General features: G+C 44.0%; 1 protein-coding gene across 1 annotated transcript in view; it reads left to right on the top strand.

Moving 5' to 3' along the window:
• Nucleotides 1–6,793: 6,793 nt before the first annotated feature.
• Nucleotides 6,794–22,630, top strand: part of DNER (delta/notch like EGF repeat containing) — a 308,544-nt gene continuing 292,707 nt past the window's right edge. Inside the window, exon 1 of the mRNA XM_059393655.1 lies at nucleotides 6,794–7,148. Coding sequence (XP_059249638.1) covers nucleotides 6,873–7,148 — 276 coding nt within the window. The 5' untranslated portion in view covers nucleotides 6,794–6,872. The remainder of the gene's footprint in view (nucleotides 7,149–22,630) is intronic.

Here is a 22,630-nt window from a genome sequence, read left to right as displayed (position 1 = left end):
TGGACCAAAAACTTCCAGACTTCTTTTATGTGGGAGAATAAAATCCTAATTTGTTTAAGCCATTAATGGAACAATCTTCCATATGGAAATAAAAACTAGACACATTTTCCATGTTGACAAAAGCCAATGCAAGTATTTCCATGGCCACTGGAAAATCCAAGGACTAGAGTTATTTTGTGGTATTCTGTTTCAAGGTCCCAGCGTGAATTCAAGAGCAAAAGAGATGCATGGGTTTGAACCTCCTTATTTGTAAGCCAGCTGATATGGATTCCTTTTTGAAAACACTCCTCTATTCCAGTATGCTACAATCTTCTTAATAACAAAATGCTGGAAATAAAAGCAAGTATTAAGTTTAACATAATTTTCATGTTCTCAAGAGCCTCTGTGAAAATATCTGATTTCCATTTGGTGGTAGTTCAAGTGCTTTATGAAATATTTATGTGGAGAAGATATTCTTCCTTTCTGTCTTTTTATTCAAGACTTCTCATTTAAACTTGTCCTAGATAAAATCAATATTAACTGATGCTGTAAAAGAATTTAGAACTGTTTTAAACAGCTGCCAGGACAGTTTAATTCAAATCACAGCAGGTCCAGGGGGAAAGAAAGTTAATGTGAACCTCTTAAACACAGCATTTAGGAAGTAAGTGTTCAGTGATAACCCAGAGTAAAATAACCTGCATAAAAATGGTAAAATATTTAGATCACTAATTTAAAAAGGATGCTAGTAATTAAAGAAATAAGATAATAGTTCCGGCACTTGTGGCTAGGCATAGGCAAGTCATATTTATTTTTGTAAAGACTCTTCAAAGACATGTATAACGCCCATGACTTAGAATTTGTGTTTTCACACTGCATTTTAATTTGATTGCTCTTTAGGTAGGAGATATTGGGAGTGGAGAAAGGGCACTGTGGGGAAGAGGAAAGAGCATGAACTGTGGACTTCAGAAGATGGGGGTCTCCTTCTAGTTCTACTGTTGCCCAGCTGAGAGTTGTCATTACCTTCCTTAATGCTTCCTCCTCCTCCTCAGAAAAGATCGTCAAGAGTCCCGTCCCGTTTTCATGTCCTGTAATTCTGTGAATCATAGTGGTGCACTTTACAAAGTAAGCATGTAAGCAATAAAAAGAAAGAAAGAAAGAGAGAAAGAAAGAAAGGAAGGAAGGAAGGAAGAAAGAGAAAGAAAAAAAAAAGAAAGAGAGAGAGAGGGAAAGAAAGAAAGAAAAAAAGAAAGAAAGAAAGAAAGAAAGAAAGGGAGAAAACCTTCAAGTGCCTGTCCTGATAATAAACTAAAATCCACTGAGCATTGTGCATCAATGTATTCATTCATGTGTCTACAGAATATATATGTTATACACATATAGCATATTCAACATACACACAAGACATCACACACATAGATGATACACTTCACATATATGAAATACGCATAGCTCATACACTAGATATGATGCATACATCGTATATGTATGACATAGCTACAAAGTATCAGACTCCTCACTGTAGGAAATTCATACAGCAGATGAAGAGAAGAGGTTCAAAGCACACACTCTTCAGCCAGACTCCTCTGTATGTTCAAGTTCTGGCCGCTCCACTTGCATACTGGGTGACTCTAGACCATTAACTTAACCTCATTGTACCTCAATTTTGTCTTCTTTTATTGGGTTTCTGCCTTATGGTCTGGGGTTAGGATTAAACGAGATAATGTATAAAAAAATGCCTATATTAGTGCCTGGAGTTTTGCATGCATTCCACATATTACCAAATGGTATCATCCCATTTAGTTTTCCCAAGATCTCTATCAAGTAGGGTTTTGGTTTACAACCTTGGGTGCTTTCCAGGTGAAATCTGAGACTGGGTCCCACACATAGAGGACAAGGAGAAACTAAAGAAAGGGGCAGGTCACTCCAGATTCTTAGGAGGCAATTTGAATAGCAAGAGAACTTACATACCAGGTTTGTCTTTGGTGACAGCAAGATGAGTAGATCTCCACACCTGCCCACCAGAATCTTAGAGGTTTATATGGAGATCTTAATTGGGTTCAGTCACATATTTAGTCCAGATGGTCTCAACAGCACCTTGTTCTCTCAAGGCTATGTCTTTGAATAGCTCTGGCTACTGAAAGAGTGGGTAGAAAGTACATTTCCAGGACATGAGTGAGGAGCCTCTAACTGCCCAGGTAACGAATTCGCAGGTCATTTGGCCACCACATTCCTCTGATGACCTTCTCCAACTTAGAGATTTCTATTTCCACATTATGTGACATCTGAAGGTGAAGAGACTGAGTAATTTGCCCAGCTTTGGGACACCTGGGTGGCTCAAGTTGTTAGGCATCTGCCTTCGGCTCAGGTCATGATCTCAGGGTTCTGGGATTGAGCCCTGCATCAGGCTCCCTGCTTAGCGGGAAGCCTGCTTCTCCCTCTCCCACTCCCCTGCTTGTGTTCCCTCTCTCGCTGTATCTCTCTCTTATCAAATAAATAAATAAAATCTCTTAAAAATTTTTTTGCCCAACATCATCATGGCTCCTTACGCAACTGGTTATGGTAGACTATTTGGTGCTGATCTCATGGCAGGAAATTATCAGGCAATGTAACAATGTCCCTTCTCTGTAGATTGTGTGGCTGACTTTTTCCCAAGCTGACTCCAGCCTTCAACCAAGCATCCAGGGCCATCCTGGATGGGGATGGGAGTGGGGGCAGGAATGTCCCCTTTTATCTTTAAAGAGTAACTGAAAGTGAGAAGAGACAACAATGAAGACATTGTTGTCTGCAGGCAACTCTGGTGCAGAAAAAAGGGGAGACATCAATCTGCCAATTGTTGCAGAAAACTTCAATGCTTTGGGGAGAAGGTGGGTGTTAATCATTGATAGATGCACAGGTTATTCCTGTGGAACCCCAGGTAAGCTGAAGGTGATTTATCACACCATGTAAATGTTGCAGTTTAGGTCTTAGTTCTGGCCCTGGGAGATTATCGCAGGTAACCTCTGCAATTTATTCTATGAGATTCTCAGTGTGTGGGTCATCATACTCTGCGTCGATACTAGCATTCCTACAGGATGCTCTTGAAGTCATAGGGTATGAGAACCTTACCACAAAGAGAAGTATTACTCTCCTTGTGGCCAGCTGTTCCCCAAACGCCCATGAACGTGTGCGAGTGTGGGAGCATGTTTTACTCCTGTGACAAAATGCAAAAAAACCAAAAACCAAAAAAAAAAAAAAAAAAACCCAAAAAACAAAGCCAATTCTATTTGCATCTGTTTGTAGCATTTTTAGAACATCCTACGATATAATGCAGTTGAGTTATAACTCTGGAATAGATCCATGAAAAGAAATGGACCACATTTTTTCTTGAAAATTTTCTGTTCCATTAAATTCAGAGACCTTGGGATCTCCAATTAGATACCCAGTCTTCTGTCTCACAGGAACAGCCCATCTGAGCTAGCTGCTCCTACTACATGGTTCATCGGGAATAATTAGTCTTACCTTGCTGTTTACTAGCGTGTGACCTGGATTATACAACATCGCTGTTTCTCAGTGGCTTAAAACTACAATGATTTATGTCTTACACCATATGCCTCCTGCAGGTTCCCATTGTTTCACCACATTGTACTACCTCAGGGACACGGGTTAGGAAAGGCTCCAACTCTTGGAGTCTTGCTGGTCAGCATGGTCACGAGAATCATGCATTGGATTTTAAAGGTTTCCACCTGCAAGTGCTACATGCTACTTCCCCTTATGTTTCATTGATCAAGGCACGTCGTATGGCCACAGCTAACTTCAAGGGGACAGGAAAATATAGTCCTACCAGAAAGTTCTTAGAAGAAGGAGAGACAGAAGTATTGACAAATGGTAGTAAGGCCAAATGTACTATCATTCACTTAATACTCTATTTCACTTATTTTAGCTCTGGTTGAGATAATTTGACATCCTGATTCCGGAATGAATTGTATTGACTGCCGAATTTTGAGATTCTATGGCATTTCCCTAAAAACTTCCTCTAGCCTCCTAGAGAGCCCCTGACTAGTATGTGTATACTACACTTGTTCAATGGTTTCAAGTCTACTTTCTCCCTAAGGTGAGCATGAGAATTCTATCACATTCTTTATTGAAATCAAGACACATTATTTTTATGTTTTGCTCTCAACTTATAAATGTAGGGCATCTATCAAGAAAGGAAATTATGTGGATTAGGGTGAAGATTTGATGTTATGTAAGTTTGGAATAATAGGAACTAATGATAATTGGTTTTTTAGTTCTTATTTAAAAGTAGAACCAACAGATTTTCAATAAATTCTGTTAATAAGACATGGTAATATATTAGTTGAACTTTTTAGTTCGGTATTTGGGGGTTTTGCAGATGGTTGGGAACTGTCAACCAACTACCAAATCACCCTTAAGAGCCGGAGAAAAAACCCACTTTTTCAAGAATGATAATAGCAATAACAATAATAAACACTTGCATGATATTTAGTGTCTGGTTGTTTGGGGCCAGAACACAAAGCAGTATGTCCTATTGTCCAGAACCAATCACACAGCTCCACCTATCATCAAGGGGTCTGGGAGATTTAGTCTTTCTTTTTAGCTTGGAGAAAAAGGAAATGGTCTTGTATTGTCTCTGCCATAGTCTGCTTTGTTTTTTTCTTTTTAAAGATTTTATTTATTTGTTTGACAGAGAGAGATCACAAGTAGGCAGAGAGGCAGGCAGAGAGAGAGGAAAGGAAGCAGGCCCCTGCTGAGCACAGAGCCCAATGCGGGACTTGATCCCAGGACCCTGAGATCATGACCCGAGCCAAAGGCAGTGGCTTAACCCACTGAGCCACCCAGGCACCCTCTGCCATAGTCTGCTTATTCAAGATTAAAGACAGAATCCTTTTCCAAAAGCTAAACAGTATCTGGAAAAGTCAGAAATCAGCACCCAGAAAATAAAGCCAGTGTCAATTTTTTTCCCCATATTTCAAAGTGATACAAATTCACACACCAAGGTGTTGCCGGTAAAAAAATATAAGTAACAGTGTTTTAATTTTAGCTTTAATTTTAATTTTAACTAATTTTTAATTGGCTTACAAACTTCCTCACACTTCATTTGAGTGTGTGTGTTGATGGAAGGGAGTGAGTAGCACCAGTGCATTTTTTTTCAGGATTTAAGGTTAAGAAAAGTTAGTTTTGGGAAAGAATTCATATTCCAGGACACAGAAAGTGGAAGAAACACCTGAACGGTGAGACTAGTACCAGCAGAGGGTGCTGGCGTGGCATAAAATTAAGATTTTTTTTTTTTTTTTTTTTAAGAAGTCTCAGATAAAAGACTATGGGTGTGAGGGAATATGTAGTAACTGTTTGATCCACTTGGAGGTATGAATTTCCCCTGCTGAATGTAGCTGCATCTAGGTTTCAACGATTTCCTGCAACGACAACATGAATTTTAGGCATCTTTCTAAGCACAAAAGCCTGACATTTGCTCCTCCGTGTGCAAGACTGGGAAAAGCTCGGCAGTTTACCTCCTGTGTTCACTGGACACCTTAGCGGCTCCTGCTTGCCCATCTGTGGCACGTCCCTGCATGGGTTCACGTGGATTCTCTGCTATTTATTCGCCCAGCTTTTTACAAAACTATTTTCGTGTACCCTAAAGAAAAATTTGCCCAACTGTCAATCCACGAGAGTCGCATTTTCTTTTCTCACGAGGCCACCTTAAACAGAAGCTAACTAGTACCTGGGAGTCTATACCTAGAGGTTGTGAAAGGTCAGGTGGTGGAGACAAAGCCGGTTGCGTTTATGCAACGGAAAAGGACCTCCTTGGCTGTCAAAGCATAAGCCAGCCTAATCGGGACGTTTAGAAGAGTCCCCCCACCTCATCCCTTTCCCCAAGTAGGTCACGGTGGATGTTTCTTCTACACAGAGCTCCGTAGTAAATCCTGGCAGGGCCTTTGCGAACCTGCGCTTCTGAACTGCTCTTGCAGAAGACTGACATCGTTCTGGGCTGGGAGTCAAGTGACCCACTGGGTTCCAGTCCAGCCTGTCTGGGCCTCAGTTTCCTCGGCGGCTCAACGACAGGGTTGGACACTGATCCTGAGGTCTCTTCCAGCTCTCAAACGCCACAGTCAGACGTTTCTGAGTTGCACGGCCGGCTCCGCCCTCGGGAAAGAGCCTGAGAGGAAGGAGACTCCTCGGTCAGCACCAAGGACAAGGGTCCGGGGCCCGCCGAGCCCACACCAGGGCCTTTCCCAGCAAGCCCCGCGGATGAGCGGGCGTCAGGGCTCCGGGGTTCGGCGGCGGCGCCGAGCCGGCTGTGTGCGCCGGGGGCGTGCTGCGGGAGGGGGGGAAGAGTAGCCCCGGGGAATGAGGTAAGGCCGGGCCCCGCAGCGGTCCCACCGATTCTGCGCCAAGAGGCCGCGGACGGCTGCTGCGAGCCGGCGCCGCCCCGCCCTCCGCTCGGCCGCTCGGCACCTGAGGGCCCCGTAAAGTCCTCCCCGTGCCGGCGTTGACCCCTCCACCACCTCTGCTTCCCGAGCACCGCCTAGCTCCCCGCCCGGCCCGCGCCGCCGCTGCAGCCCCTCGGGGTCCTTTTGGATACACCTTCGACTCTGTCCGCACCCCTCAAGCCTGTGGGCCCGGGGTCGACCTTTGCGCTCCTCCCGTCCCAACTCGGCTGGGGAAGGGTCCCCACGCCCCTTTCCTCGCGAGCCGGCTTCCTCCCGGAGCCCCGCCCCCTTTGCCCCGCCCCTCAGGCCCCGCCCTCCGTTGCCCCGGGAACCGCGGATCCCAGCAGCTGCAGGAGGCGCCCGGCCCCGCGGAGCAGCCCTCGCCGCCACCGCCGCCGCTCCCGCCGCCACCGCCGCCGCGCCCCAGCTCCGGCTTCCGCTCCCGCGCCCACTCGGTCGGCCATGCCGCCCCGCCGCGCCCTGGCGCCCGGTGCGCAGCTGTTGCCCACGTCGGCCCTGCTGCTCCTGCTGCTTGGCGCGGGGCCCCGCGGCGGCTGCCTGGCCAGCCCGGTGCCCGCCGCGCCCCTGCCCGCGCCCGGGCCGTGCGCCGCGCAGCCCTGTCAGAACGGGGGCGTGTGCACCCCGCACCCGGCGCCCGACCAGCAGTCCCCAGCCCCTGCCGGCGAGCCCGGCTACAGCTGCACCTGCCCCGCCGGGGTCTCTGGCGCCAACTGCCAGGTGAGTGGACCGGGCGGGCGTGGGGCGGGACGCAGGCCGGGGACCAGCAGCTTCTCTCCGCCCGACGCTGCGCGCTGCCCGGCGCGGGGATCCAGCATGCTTGACACCGGCTTCTCCTCCCCCGGGGAGGGGATGAATCTGGCCTCCCGGCGCGCGTGGTTACGAACCCCTGGCCGACCTTCCAAGTGCCTCTTCCCTGCCCACCCAGTTCTCCTGCCGTGCCAGCCTGGGGCTCTGGTCGCGCGTCCCTCCAGCCCCGGTACTCCTGGCGCGACCACTGGCCACCAAGTGACGCGCCCCTCCTGGCCCGGGCCAAGCCATGCTCGCCGGGGCAGCTCGGGAGAGCCAGCTCCGAGCGTACCCGGCGACGCGTTCAATGTCCAAGTGGCCCCTGCTCCCAGTCCCGCTCGCCCCTGGGTGTGTCAGGGTGCGCGTTGTGGGAGTCGGGTGGTGGCGGGCTCAGTGCCAGGTGGTCGGACACTTTCTTTCCTTTCCTCCAGCCTTGAGGGCTCTGATCAGGCAGCTGGAGGCCGAAAGGGCAGCTGCCTTTCCGCAGCCTGCGACCAGCCGTTTCTGGGCTTAGGAGGGGGTGTTGCAACAGTCAGAGGCGTTCGAGGGGACATTGTGCGTGGGGCTCGGTGTGTCGCGCTCCGGGCTGGCCGCTCTTCGAGGCGCACGCTTGGGTCGGGCTTGCAGGGCGTGAGCAGGGCACTGGGAAGCTTCGAGGAAGCGTGGGGCGGCGCGAGGGATGGGAGATGGCCCAGCGGCCGCCCGTGGATTTGGGATTTACAAGAGAATTTGGCAGAACATAATAAATGAGGATGGATTACAAGTATGCTAAAGCTCAGTGAAACCTATTAACCTAATAACATCAACATTTTCAGATAGGCGAGTCGGTAGCAGTGTGTGTGCTGGTAGAAAATCCCCAAGTCTATTCCAGGGCAAGGGCAAATAATGAACTTCTCTGTAATTATTCAGTTAAATCAGGTGAATGTGGAACATATCTGGGATCAGATGTTTTCTTTCATGCCTTTGGAGTGGAGGAGTTTGTTTCATAAACATTTTATAAAATGCTCCAAGAGTTACTTGGAGAATGCCCAAACGGTCTTTCTGTAGGAGAAGAAAGGCCACACATGAGATGAGATAAGCTTTAATATTTTCTTAATAGAGCTATTTGGGATTGAGAAGCTTGACCTTGACAGCCAGAATGTTTGCTATTTCCTAGAATTTTTTTTTTTCTTTAGGGGCAAATTACCCGCCTGAATCTGTCTTTTCAATGTTGTGCCCTTCTTTGTTAACTGGTTCCAATAAGCTTTAATTTCCTCAAAGGGGATGATGATGATGATGCGATTGTGTGTGATATGATCATTACAGGTGAATTTGGGGCGTGATGACTCTTTGGGGGAATTTGCTGTGGGAGCCTTTCTAACCATTAGGACAAAATCTTGCTAACTATTTCCCTTGTTGATTGATGATTTATATGACTTTTCCTGAAGAAATGAGTTGCCTGAATGCTTCTATCGAACTGCTGTTATATTTACATGTCTGAATTACATCCTTGAAAGAAATAGTCGATTCAGACTCAGGATAGTGGGGATGGACAGGAGAAGGCAGGTTAGTGTGTACTTCAGTTTAAGTAAAGGGAAAGAAAAGCTGAACATTGGGAATTTAACCCAACTCTGAGATTGTGTGTGTGTGTGTAAGAGACTCAAAAATTATAAGGAATCCTCAAGAAAGGGAGAGAACTCTGTAGTGTTTCCTAGATGACTAATAGAGAAACATAATTTTTTTTTTTGTCCTAAGTAGTGACTTGATGTGTCATGTAATTCATCCAGAAAAGACTCACAAACTGATACCTAAATATTGTAGCACCAACTGGTTCAAAACAGATTTGGGTTTCTTGTATAGCTCCCATTCCAGCAGTGTTAGCTGTGGAGTGCTGACTTCCTGAGGAGAAGCAATGCCGGTATTCTGAGCTCCTCATTGGAGAGGGAGCTGAAATAAGTCTAATTCTAACAGTAAAGCTTAGCAAATTTGGAACCTCATCTAGCGTGGTTCCCCAGAAGAGCTTAACTGAGATGAGTCAGAGACTTATAACCCCTAAAAAATTGAATCCTGATAATTTTAATTTAATCTTTCATGATCTTGGAGTAGGACTCTCGTTTTCTGTGGGGGGGAAAAGAAGGCAATCTCAGTAGAGAAGATAAAGAGAGGGGGGAAAACCCTTACACACACTCAATTACAGATAAGGGGAATGGATGTTAGCCATTGCAGACTGGTGCTTACTGAAATACAACCTAATAATGCTCACTGGCTACATTGGAAATGGAATTTCACCTGTGTGTGAAGAGAAGCCTTAAGTGCCACCCCTCCCCCCATAGCAAAGACAGTAATGTTAGCAATGGAAACAATAGAACCTAACTCGGAAGTTTTATTTTTTTTCTCCTCTTTCCTTTTCTTTCTTTCTTTCTTTTATTTTTTTATTTTTTTCAGGGTAACAGTATTCATTGTTTTTGCACCACACCCAGTGCTCCATGCAATCCGTGCCCTCCTTAATACCCACCACCTGGCTCCCCCAACCTCCCACCCCCTGCCCCTTCAAAACCCTCAGGTTGTTTCTCAGAGTCCATAGTCTCTCATGGTTCACCTCCCCTTCCAATTTCCCTCAACTCCCTTCTCCTTTCCATCCTCTTTCCTTTTCTTTCTTTCTTTTCTTTTTTTCGAGAAAATTAAGAAACTCATACATCACTCGTTAGGGTTAAAATGGATTAAGGCTGTTTGCAGTCTCTGTGCTCGGCTGACTGACTTGGGGCCAGCCGGTGGATCCAGGCGGCGCTCTGGTGGCGCACGGTGACAGGAACTCACTGGCTTTGGGAGATGTGTGGTGTGAAGGCAGGATGTGCGGATTTGAAGTTGAGCAGCCACAGTTAAACCTACTGGGACAGGTGATCTAAACTGACCGAGCCTCAGTTTCCTCATCTTTGAGAACCAGATCTACCATACAGGGTTTGTAAGAAAGGGTTTGATTTGGGTTTTTGATGTGTGACTGTTGACAGCGTTTAAGTCTCACCTCTCCCTCTCGCCTTTCGCTCCACATGCGAGTAAGCTGATCGCAAAGCCTGGGTGTTGGGGTGGGGTTCCAACACGTAAGCCCTGACCATGTGTTCAAGCCCCGCCCATGCACTCCTAGCCCCACCCCCATCTGCAGCTTCCCTGTCCACGCCCCCAGGCCGGTTCCTTTCCCTTCCCTCTTAAGCCACCAGGGATCTATTTGGGAGCTGCCTGATCTCCCCAGAGAACCCCATTATGTGAGCAAGAAACCTTTTCATACCCTGCTGGGATGTGTGTGTGTGTGTGTGCGCCATTTTCAGTCTTGACATTCCAACCAAATTTTGAGTGGCTGCCCATCCTGTCTGTGGGATATTCACAACAGGATTTTTGGAAAGATTTCATTCATTAAGTGTTGTAAATCACTGAGCACCCATAGTTCCTCCATAAATGCTATCTTTTTTCTTTCTTTTTAAACTTCTGTACACATTTCATATGCTCATTACCCAACTGTATGAGGTAGCTAGTGCGAGTGTCATCTCTCAAATGTAGAAATGAAGCTCATTTGACTGAATGACCAGTCTAAGATTAAACATTTTGATTGCCCTGAAAATCATACAACACTTAAAATACATATTTTCTAAGTCCTCTTTCACACTTAAACATGGTAAGTCACGATTCAATGGATTCTGAAATGTATATGGTAACCACCCCACAGAGAAATGATGGTGGTGATGGTGATGATGGTGATGATGGTGGTGGTGATGATGATGGCTGATAACTCTTTTCTCAAGCACTTGTCATGCACCAGCACTGTTTTGGGGCTTTACCAAAATAATTCACCACTGTTTACAGTCTCTGATAAGCTGGGTATTGTAGCACCAACTGGTAGCCACTGTCCTTGTTATGTAGATGACGTGTAGAAAAGTTGAATGACTGCCCCAAGGTCACACAGCTAGTCAGTAGTAGAGCTGGCATTTGACCAAGTAGCTGTTCCTTTTGGTTTTTGTTTTTTAAGATTTTATTTATTTGAGAGAGTGTGAAGGAGAGCACAGGCAGGGTGAGGCATGGAGGGAGAAGCAGACTCCCTGCTGAGCAGCAAGCCCCATGCGGGGCTCAGTCCTGGAATTCCAGGATCATGACCTGAGCCAAAGGCAGACACTCAACTGACTGAGCCACCCAGGCGCCCCCAAGTAGCTGGTCTGATGCAGAGCTGTAGAGTTTAAAGTCCAGCCCTGGCCCTTTGTTCGCTGTGTGACCTTAAGCAAGGGCTATAACCTCTTTGACTGTCATCAGTAAAAAGGAGACCGAAGGATTTCTGAGACTGGTTTTGCTCTGAAACACGGAGATTGAACCACTCGGCTCACCTGGGGCAAAGGGCCGCAGGAATGACAAAGGCACAGCAAATTTTCCCTGTGCCACCCCCAAGCAGGGCTTTCACCTCAGGGTTAGAATTCTGGGTCCCAGCTGAAGTTCTTGTTCCCGTGATGACAAGCAAATGGGCACTAAATAAAAGATATACAAATATTTCTGGTGGGTTTGAAATAAACTCCCAACTTCAGAAAGATCGAGGCTGCTCTCCTCACCTTTTGGGTTCATTTGGGAAAGCAAGCAGGCACCAGAGGCAGCTACTTCTGGGCCGACTTTTTCTTTTCCTTCCTTCTCTTGGGCCAAAGTAGCAATTATTTAAATTATTTTAATTTGTGTGATTTTACTTGTAAAACTTTCTTGTGGTAATGAAATAATCCATTGCCAAATATTCAAGCCGTCAGACACCTGTTTATTTTTTTCATCTCCTGTTCCTAGGACTCTTATCCTTTGGGATTATAATGAAAATGTGTCAGTTTCTGCACTTGGAGCAAAAAGAGGCTGCTTGCGTAGCTGCTTTTTATGCAAGTTAATTTTACCCACTAAGCTGATTCTATAATCCTCTCCTCTGATTAAACACGCTAACTTGAAACAACGGTTTTGCTTCTGATGAATCCATAAAAAAAAAAAAAAGATTCTATTTATTTATTTATTTAGAGAGTGGTGGGGAGGAGCAGAGGGAGAGGGGGAGAGAAACTCAAGCAGACTCTGTGCTGAGCACTGGTGCCCAGGGCAGGGCTCCAGGCTCATGACCCTGAGATCACAACCTGAGCTGACATCAAGTCAGTTGCTTAATGGACTGCAGCCCCCAGGTGCCCCTGATGAATCCATTTTTGATGGAAGCTAGCTAACAAGCAACAACAACAACAAAATTCTGGCTCTTTGCACAGGATCAATCTAGTGGACTTTTTGCACACACATGCACAAATAGGCTCACACACACACACACACACACACACACGCACAAACTCAGGCACACATATATTCATTCCCAAGCTCACATGGTGATGTGTGCAAAATGTTCAATGTGTTACCTGAAGTGTCAAGAGACTGCTTCTTTCACTGGCTGTTCTGTCAACTTTTTGTGTCCTTGGGAAGGTAATTAAACAGCCTTGAACCTCAGTGTTCATATCTCTAAAATGGACTAATATGTTTGCTTTATTTTCTTCATAGAAGAGATGAAATTCACAAATGGGATTACAGTAAAGTTTATCAAGAAGTAGAAAGAAGTATGGGAGTTTTAAAACATTTTTTAAAACGGTAAAGCATTGCACAAATACTAAGTGTACCAAGAAAAGGATGATAAAATTTCTGTATAGAATATGATTATGCCAGGGGCACCTGGGTGGCTCAGTGGGTTAAAGCCTCTGCCTTCAGCTCAGGTCATGATCCCAGGGTCCTGGGATCGAGCCCCGCATCGGGCTCTCTGCTCAGCAGGGAGCCTGCTTTGTCCCATCTCTCTGCCTGCTTCTCTCCTACTTGTGATCTCCATCTGTCAAATAAGTAAATAAAATCTTAAAAAAAAAAAAGAATATGATTATGCCATTTTATTCCTGTCTGAGATTGTCTTTCTTCAAGGAACAGACTCAACCTTTTCTCCCCACTGGGATGAGTTATGTTACAACAGAAGTATAAAAAAGGGAACAGTTCCTTATATTAAAATTTTGATAGATTTGTAGTTCTTTTTTATTCTGAAATAAATGAATAATTTCTCAGAAAATTCCCCATGACTTCATTCTCCGTTGAAATGAATGAGAAAAGCTTGTTAAAATCCTGCAACAATTTAAGTAAACGAAACAGTTGCTTTTCTTGGTATTGTTAAATTGAAGTGATTTTCCTATTTTGTTTATCTAGTGCATTCTTAGGAAACGTCACTTTCCTCAGCTTGGCCCCCTGACAAAAAGGCATTCTGTCTTTAGCCTCTTTGCTTAAGCTTCTCATGTGACAGGGTACCTTCCAAAATGGTTTTGTTTATGCCTATACTTCATAAGCATCAAACAGGAAAGAAAACCTATCTGCAGCTGAAGGGTATTTGAGTCAGAACACAGAATGCCCAAGTAGTATTTTTAGATCTCCTTAGTGATTCAGTAGGCAGCTGTGGTCCAAACTGCTTAATCCAGTGGCTGGGACTATGGAATCTTGTCCCCCAAAGAGAAAATCTAATAACACAGCAAAGTTTTGTGGACAGAATTTCTTTTAATTACCCCTTCTTCCATTCTGGAGTCTCCCCTCCCCTACAACTGCTGTCCAGCCCTTTTGGCTTCTAGAATCCTCTGGGAGCTTTTGCAAAGGGGAATGCCTGTATCCTACTGTCCCCTTGTCTCCCAGATTCTCACTGAAGTGGTCTGGGATGGGCCCTGGGCACTGGTGATTTTCTAAATGCTGTCCAGGTGATTCTACTGTATGATCAGCATGAGGAGCTCCCATTAGCTACTGCTCCCTCCCCCTCCGCCCTGCCCCATCATGGCCCCATAGTCCCCACCACCTGCCCAGCATGGGGCTAGCATGTGGCAGAGAAAACAAATACAGTCACACCTACTCTTGGTCATTCTCACCAGAAGAGCATCCTGGCCTTCTTGGCCCTCTTCAAATGGCAGAGTTTTGCATCTGAAAGTGGACTTGAAGTCTCCATGAAGGAGCCTGATGGGTGGAAAGAGTCCAGTGTGTATTGGAATCCAGCTCTGAGTACGTTGGAGAGGAATTCATTGTCTTGTGACTTGGTTTTCTCATCTGTAAAAATGGGGTCCGGCGGCCAACCTTGCAGGCTATTGTAGCTTCGGAAAGTGTCTCAGTGACTAGCCTGAGAGACACCCAATAAAAAGGTAGTTTATTATAGATGTTGCACACATCTATAATAGGAATAATATTTATTTTATGCCATTCTTTACAAAAGTGGGGGGCCTAGAAAGTCCTTTCCCTTGGATAAAAAAAAAAATTCCTTTCCTATGTGACTTCCAAAGAAACCAAAATTCCATCAGTAGAGATTCATTTCTTTGGTTGTGACGTTTCAGATGCTAGAAGGCTTGGATTCTGGTGGTGACACCCCACAGCATTCACTTCTGTTGGTTCCTCCTTTGTACTCCACTTACCAAGTGGGGGTCAAGACCAGAGAACAATATGAACGGAGCATGCACTCATGGTTTATCCTTCTATGGAATCATTCATTGCTTTATTTGAGCACTAACCTGTCTTCAGACAACTTTCATGATGTGAGTCTTTGATCATTGTCTTCAAGTGGAGGGTCTTCTCTGAATTGCCCTTCCCTGCTCTCCAGAGTAAGTGAGGGCAGAGCAGGAAACAGGACTGGGATGGGCACCCAGTGCAGGGGCCCCGAACAGTAGGTGCTCCATAAATATTGTTGAATACACCAGGGCTTCAGTGGGGTGCAGCTGTGGACACCACGAGGGCACTGGGCACCAAGGAGGGGGTTCTAGGCGCTTGAGGAGGGGTGCTGTTTAGGAGCAGGAAGGCACAGGAAGACAGATTTAATCTGTTTAATAACTTCCCTGGTGCCAGGTCTGTTCTGAGCAGCACACCATAGTTTTCAGTAAACCCTTTGCAGTAGCCTTGGCTTTTAATCTTTCTAATAAAGCTTCCTTTTAACAATACTTGAATGATGAACTAAAGCAGGGGTGGGCAAAGGACAGCCCATATTGTATTTTTCCCTCCCCTTCATGCCAAGAACTAAGAATGGTTTTAACTTTTTTAGTTTTAGTATTCATTTATTTATTTATTTAGCGAGAGCGTGAGGGATGGAAGAGGGGCGGGGGGAGAGACAGAAGCTCAAGCAGGCTCCACAGCCAGCGCAGAGCCCCACAAGGAGTTCGACCCCACAACCCTGAGGTTGCGACCAGAGCTGAAATCAAGAGTCAAGGGCAACCAACTCAGCCACCCAGGTGCTGAGTTTTAACATTTTTAAATGGTTGGAAAAAAGATAAAAATGAGTACAATATTTTGTGATGTGTGGAATTATAAGAAATTGAAATATCCATGTCCATCAGTAAGGTTTTATTCATCACAGCCTCACCCACACATTTCAGTATCGTCTGTCACCACGTCGGGGCTCTGGTGACAAAGTCGAGTCACTATGACGGGACAGTATGGCCCCCAAAGCTGAAGATAGCAATCTGGCCCTTGACAAAGGAAGATCATCTCTGAATGTTTCCATAAATGTTGGTGGAAGGAGTTTACTTTCCTGTTTTCTCTTATTTGACTTAGTTAGAGCCGGAGCCTCGTTGCTCCCCCTTTTCTCTACCTCCTGGTCCCTTCTCCTTGAGGGGTGTCCAGAGTCAGGCTCTAGGGCAGAAAGCTGCGGGAAACACATGGACAGATACACAGAGCCCTTGTCTTCAAACCGCTTTCATCTCAGGGGTCGGGCTGGACAGAATCTATCTTTTCATTGTTCATCAGACCTTGGTTGAATGTGTTTGGACACGGTAGTTACCGTCTGTTTCTAGGGAGGCAGTAGGGAGAGGAAATGCTGGCTGTCAGGGCTTGGAGTGGGAATTTAGAGGTTTAGAATCCCTCCCAGTGCCAAGCTTTTTAGGTTTCTTAACCCTGATTCCTCACTCATAAATAGGATGGTTGGAAGGGTTAAGGGGAGTAGTTTGGGGAACCCCTGCACAGAGTGCACCCTCTGGCCCTATAAACTATTTTTAGCAAAGTGGAAAGGATTGTCCAGTTCATGACTACTTGGGCGTGGGGTGGGTTTTCATGGCTAGGTGCCAGTGGGGGATCTGGGCCCTGGCATCTGGGTTCGAGTATAGTGTTTTAATATTACCCTACTGCATTGTCCCAGACTGCTCCATGTTTATGACTTTGAACGTGAGTGCCCGAGGGGACAGGGAGAGGAAGAAGGGCTAGAGCTTCCAGGTCAGGCGGTCTTCATTTTCTTGAACATGCTTCGGGTTTTTACAGTGTTAAGGTCTTTCTTTCTTAAAGAGAGAGAAAAGGCAGAAGGCTTTTGAAAAAGAGCGAGGATTGGAGAAATGAAATCAGTGTACTTCAAAGCAAAGGCTCTTGAAAAGAGAAAGATGTCTGCTATCTTTGCTCACAGTTCCTGAAAGCCAGCACATCCTTCAGAATTGCGATGTTGGCCCTTATCTGCTGCTTGTAGTTAATTTCAAGAAACATTTGTAATGACTTCTGGGTTTCAGAGGCAAATTGAAATTCCCTCCTTTGTGGAAGGCCTTCAGTGGTGGAAGTGATCACAAGAGATGAAAAAACTGGTTCTGTTTTTTTTTTTTTTTTTTAAAGATTTTATTTATTTATTTGACAGAGAGAGATCACAAGTAGGCAGAGAGGCAGGCAGAGAGAGAGAGAGGAGGAAGCAAGCGCCCCGCTGAGCAGAGAGCCCGATGCGGGACTCGATCCCAGGACCCTGATATCATGACCTGAGCTGAAGGAAGAGGCTTAACCCACTGAGCCACCCAGGCGCCCCCTGGTTCTGGTTTTCATGGGAAATCAGAACCAGGGTCTGGAGCAAATGGGCTGATCTCTGTCCAGTGGAAGGATGACCCAGGGAGGGGGGTGGTCAGTCCCCCACATTCAGGTCAGATTTCGGGAATATGTTATTTAAGGAAAAATCACATGCTTAATTTCCAAGCAACATGGAATGCATTAGAAGAGGCAAAGTGTTAAATATATCCTATGTATTACCTTAGAGAGGGAAGATTTTATATAGGAACCACGAAAAGAGACCCAAACCTCTAACTTCAAACAGACCTCCCCTATTGTTCCTCATACAAAGGATTTCCAGATCTTTTTTTTTTTTTTTTTTCATTGACTTATAACTTACATACAGTGAAATTCACCCTTTTAAGCCTCCGGGTCTATGACTTTGGACGTACAGTTGTGTAACTACCACATAATCAAGAAAAGGAAAGGCTCATCTCCCCCCACTCACACCACTTTGTCGTGAACTCTATCCCTGGCCTCCTCCTCTAGCCGCTGTTGGTTTGATTCCTGTCCTTATACTTCTGCCTTTTCCATAACATCATACAAATAAAATCACACAACACGTGTGCTGCTTCTACTTAACATCATGCTCTTGAGATTGATCCTCGTGGTTGAGCATGTCCAGAGTTTGTCTCTTGGCTCTTGCCAACTAGTATTCCATTGTCTCTCACCAACCGATGGCATTTGGGTGGTTGCCAGTTCTTGGTAATTGAGCACAAAGCTGCCAGAAACGTTCATGTGCAGGTCTTTAAGTGGACATATGATTTTCATTTCCTTGAGTAAATGCTCAGGAGTGGGATTGCTGGGTCATGTTAGTGCAAGTTCAACTATATCAGAAGCAGCCAAACTGCTTTCCAGGATGCCTGTACTATCGTGCGTTTCGATTGGTAGCAAATGTGAGTTTCAGTCGCTTGCATTCTTATCAGTTCTTGGATTTGTGGGTGATTTAAGATTTTCGCTGTTCTAAGAGGTGTGCAGTGTTATCACACTGTGGTTTTAATTTGCATTTTCCTAATGACTAATGATTTGGAACATTTAAAAAAATATACTAGTTGCTATGCTTATGTCTTCCTTGATGAAGTGTCTGTTCAAATGAGTTGTAAGAGTTCTATCAGTGTTTTGGGTGTAAAGCCTTGATTTGATATATGACTGGCAAATATTTTCTCCTAATCTGTGGCTTGTCTTTTCATTTTCTTTTTTAAAAAAGATCTATTTATTTTAGTGAGAGAGAGTCAGTATGAGTGGGGACGGGGGAGGGCAGAGGGAGAGAACCCCCAAGGAGACTTCCTACTGGGGGCTGAGCCCTAGGCGATCTCCCAACCCATGAGATAATGACCCATGAGATCATGACCTGAGCTAAAACCAAGAGTCAGATGCTCAATGGACTGAGTCACCCAGGGGCCCCTTGTCTTTTCATTTTCTTAACAGTGTCTTTGAAAGGGCATTTAAAAAATATTGCTGAAGTCTCATTTATTATTATTTTTTTTCTTTTGGTGGTTGGTGCTTTTTCGTGTCCTAAGAAATCTTTGTTTGCCTTAGGGTCATGAAAATTTTCTCCTGGGTATTTCCAGAATTATATTGTTTGAAGTTTACATGTGGGTCTCTGATAAACTTTGAGGTAATATTTGTATGTGGTGCAATATACAGGTAATTTTTATTCACTTTTGGCATATGACTGCTATCCAGTTAGTCCCCAAATATTTGTTGACAAGACTGTCTCCACTGACTTACCTTGGCAACTTTGTTGAGAATCATTTGACCATAATATGTGGGTCTACTTCTAGACTTCATTATATTTCATTGACTTGATATACCTATCATTTTGCCCAATTCCACATTGTCTTGATTACTGTAGTTTTATAGTAAGCCTTGAAATCCGGTTGTGTGAATCAGGTTGTGTGTTGTTTTCCTTGATCCCCAAAGATTACATACTGGTTTTCTGATACTCAAATTTAACTGTGAGTCTTTATTTTTAATTTGCTTACCTCAAAGGCTTGACTAATCCCTGCTCCAATTCTGAGATATTTTCTGAAGAGTACATCAATGGCACTTTAAATTCTTGCAAAGCAATTAAACATGGCAAATTCTGTTAACTTGTATTTAAAATATTAATTTAACTCATAGTTTTACATCATCATGGGGGCCTTTTTAAAAACAACTGTCAAACTATGTTAGGACATTAAGAAAATCTTTGAACCTATAGTAAAAAGAGCCCATTGGTAAACTTTTCTTACCCTCTTTCCACCCGTTGTACTAATCTCATACTTCTGCACTAATCCTTATTTACATTTTGGTGTGCAGTTTTGCATTTTCCCCTCTGTATGTATAAGCATATATGAAGCTAATTACTCATAATATGCTATTTTATAATATCCCCAAAGCACCCTATGCATACTGCTCTGTAACGTTTTCTTCATCTACTTTAAACATCTTACTGTCTTAAAACAGAAAGCAAACTCATCCTTTTTGGTGGCTGAATAGTATTCCTTTGTGTGGTTGTGTGCCTATATTTAGTCTTTCCTGATATACATTATTTCCATTTTTTCAATTACAAATAATGTTGCAATGGCTATACACACAATGACATATATGTGTCTGTATAGATATTAAATATTAATATAAATGTATTAAATATTCTAAGATTGCTAAATTGCCCTCCAAAATGGTCGCACAGTTTTGCATATTTACTGACAGCATATGAGAATGCCTGTTTACCCACATTTTTGTCTTTACTGGTTTTCCTATCTTTCGTTTATTTTTATGTGTTAACTGATAAAACATGACATCTCATTGGTTCTCTTTGCATTTATTTATTTATTTAAAAAAGATTTTATTTATTTGTCAGAGAGAGAGAGAGAGAGCACAAACAGGGCGAATAGCAGTCAGAGTAGGCAGAGGGAGAAGCAGGCTCCCTGCTGAGAAAGGAGCCTGATGCGGGACTTGATCCCAGGACCCTAGAGATCATGACCCGTGCTGAAGGCAGCTGCTTAACTGACTGAGCCAACCGGGAGGCCCTCTCTTTGCATTTTAAAAATTACAAATTAGGGAGAACATTTCTTATGAATTTCCTGTTCTTATTTTTGCCTAATTTTCTTTTGGTTGCCTTCCTTCCCCTGCCACTGATTTGGAATAGCTCTTTGTTATTGAAGGAAGTTAACCTTTGTCCTTTCAGTTTAAACACTTTTCCCTGTTTATTATTTTTCTTTCAGTTCTGCTGATGCTCAGTGTTTTGCTATTTAGAAGCTTATAATTTTTGGTTCTTACTTAGCCAAACTCATCAATAGGATGGTTGATTAATTTTAATTAGAGTTCTAATGTTTGATACCAATACTATGCTTTACAGTGTTTTGAGAGTTACCTGATTTGAGCCAGGAATTTGCTTTTGAAGAATTCCATTTTGGCCTAGATTTATCCTGATAGGACTGATCCTATTGTCTTTTTAGAATCTACAATTAAATATTGCCCCTGTTTATGCCTATTTTAAGAAGGGCTGGAATACACCCTGGAAAACAGTGTAGAGGTTCCTCAAAAGTTGAAAATAGAGCTACCCTACAGCCCAGTAAGCACACTACTGGGTATTTACCCTAAAGATACAGATGTAGTGATCCAAAGGGGCACCTGCACCCCAGTGTTTATAGCAGCAATGTCCACAATAGCTAAACTATGGGAAGAGCCTAGATACACATCGACAGATGAATGGATAAAGATATGGTGTATATATATACAATGGAATACTACGCAGCCATCAAAAAACCCTGAAGTCTTGCCATTTGCAATGACGTGGATGGAACTAGAGGATATTGTGCTAAGCGAAATAAGTCAATCAGAAAAAGACAATTATCATATGATCTCTCTGATATGAAGAAGTTGAGAGGCAAGGCAGAGGGTGTGAGGGGAAGGGAGGGAAAAATGAAACAAGATGGGATTGGGAAGAAGACAAACCATAAGACTCTTAATCTCAGGAAACAAATTGAGGGTTGCTGGGGGGTGGGTGGGAGGGATGTGGTGGCTGGGTTATGGACATTAGGGAGGATATGTGCTATGGTGAGCGCTGTGAAATGTGTAAGCCTGATGATTCACAGACCTGTACTCCTGGGGCAAATATTACATTACATGTTAATTAAAAAAGAAAAAGAAGCATTGGCATAGATTTTCTAAATAATAGTTAAATACCTATAATTTATCTTGACTTTTTTGTTTTTTTGAACCTGAAACATGGCAGCCATTTTATTAAGATCCTTCTTTTTCTTCCTCTTCCTCTTCTTCTTCTTCTTCTTCTTTTAAAGAACTACTCAGCACGTTTTTCCTTTAATAATTGGCATGGGCTCCTTACTATTTTGTTAAGATCACCAAGTTAATTTTAATGGCATTATTGGATAATAGAGTATTTCTTAAAAGTTCTTGATGGTGTAATGGTCTGATTTCAAAAAGTGTTGTTCATCTAGGCTTGGGCAGGAAAAGGCTTATCTTAGTATTCAGCAAAATGCAAATTTCCCTTCTGCTTTAATCTCCATATCATGTTTTTCACATTTCCCCCCCCTGAGAACAACTTCATTTCTCCTGGCCAGGGATTTTCATGGTTCTTTACCTTCATTTTCACTCTTTAAAATTGGCCATTGGTGTTTTTGGTTGTGCAAAAGGGAATTCTTTTATTTCTATAGAAAAGCCTCATAATGAGAAAATAATAAGAGAGACAGAGAAATGAGAACTAATATTAGCATTTCTATGAGGCTTAAAATAAACTCTCAGCTGGAGAAAAGTACATTTAATGTTATTATTTTTGTCTTTTACAAAAGGAGGGCAAGATAGGGGGTGGGGTGCGGACTTGGGGGCTATACTGACTGAAACAGAAGCCCTCTTATTTTGTTGTTTCCTAAGGAAAACAATTGTTGTTATTTTGTTTGACCTTAATAGTGTTAAAAATGGTGCTGACCATTTTTAAGCATCACAGTTGGATTTTATGTGAGGTTTCCCTTGCTTCCCTTACCTGCAAGGGTCCTGAAAGATGTTTTGTATGCTTAGAAGAAGTGTTTTTTCAAGCAGAGCCTGTGGGAATTTAGGCAAAGTTGAGAGCCCGCTTTCCTACTAGTGCATATTTGTGATCTCGTTAAAAACAGCCTCCTCAATAAAGATGGGTCTTCTTTCCCAGAATGGAGAGTCTTTATTCTTTTTTTCTTTTAAGATTTTATTTATTTATTTGACAGACAGAAATCAAAAGTAGGCAGAGAGGCAGGCAGAGAGAGAGGGGGAAGCAGGCTCCCCGCTGAGCGGAGAGCCCAATGTGGGGCTCGATCCCAGGACCTTAGGACCTGACCTGGGCCGAAGGCAGAGGCTTTAACCCACTGAGCCACCCAGGTGTCCAAAGTCTTTATTCTTGTCCGAGTTCACCAACAGACCTGCTTCCTTCATGGGTCCTCCAAATGAAAGGTGCTTGCCCATTGACTTAAGCTTCAAACCAGAAACCTGGAAAGAAGCACATCTTACTGGAGGGTTCTAGCATTCTATTCCTAGGGCTCTGACCGCAGAGCATTGGGAAGAAACTTAATGCATAGAGAGGAACAGCAATGGATGTGGTGTGTATTGTAGTAGGAAGACAGAACGTCTTGAAA

This window comes from Mustela nigripes, chromosome 3, assembly GCF_022355385.1.
Source record: "Mustela nigripes isolate SB6536 chromosome 3, MUSNIG.SB6536, whole genome shotgun sequence".
In the NCBI taxonomy this organism is placed as follows: domain Eukaryota; kingdom Metazoa; phylum Chordata; class Mammalia; order Carnivora; family Mustelidae; genus Mustela; species Mustela nigripes.
Note: the sequence above shows the minus strand (reverse complement) of the source record. Positions and strands in the feature narration are given on the sequence as shown.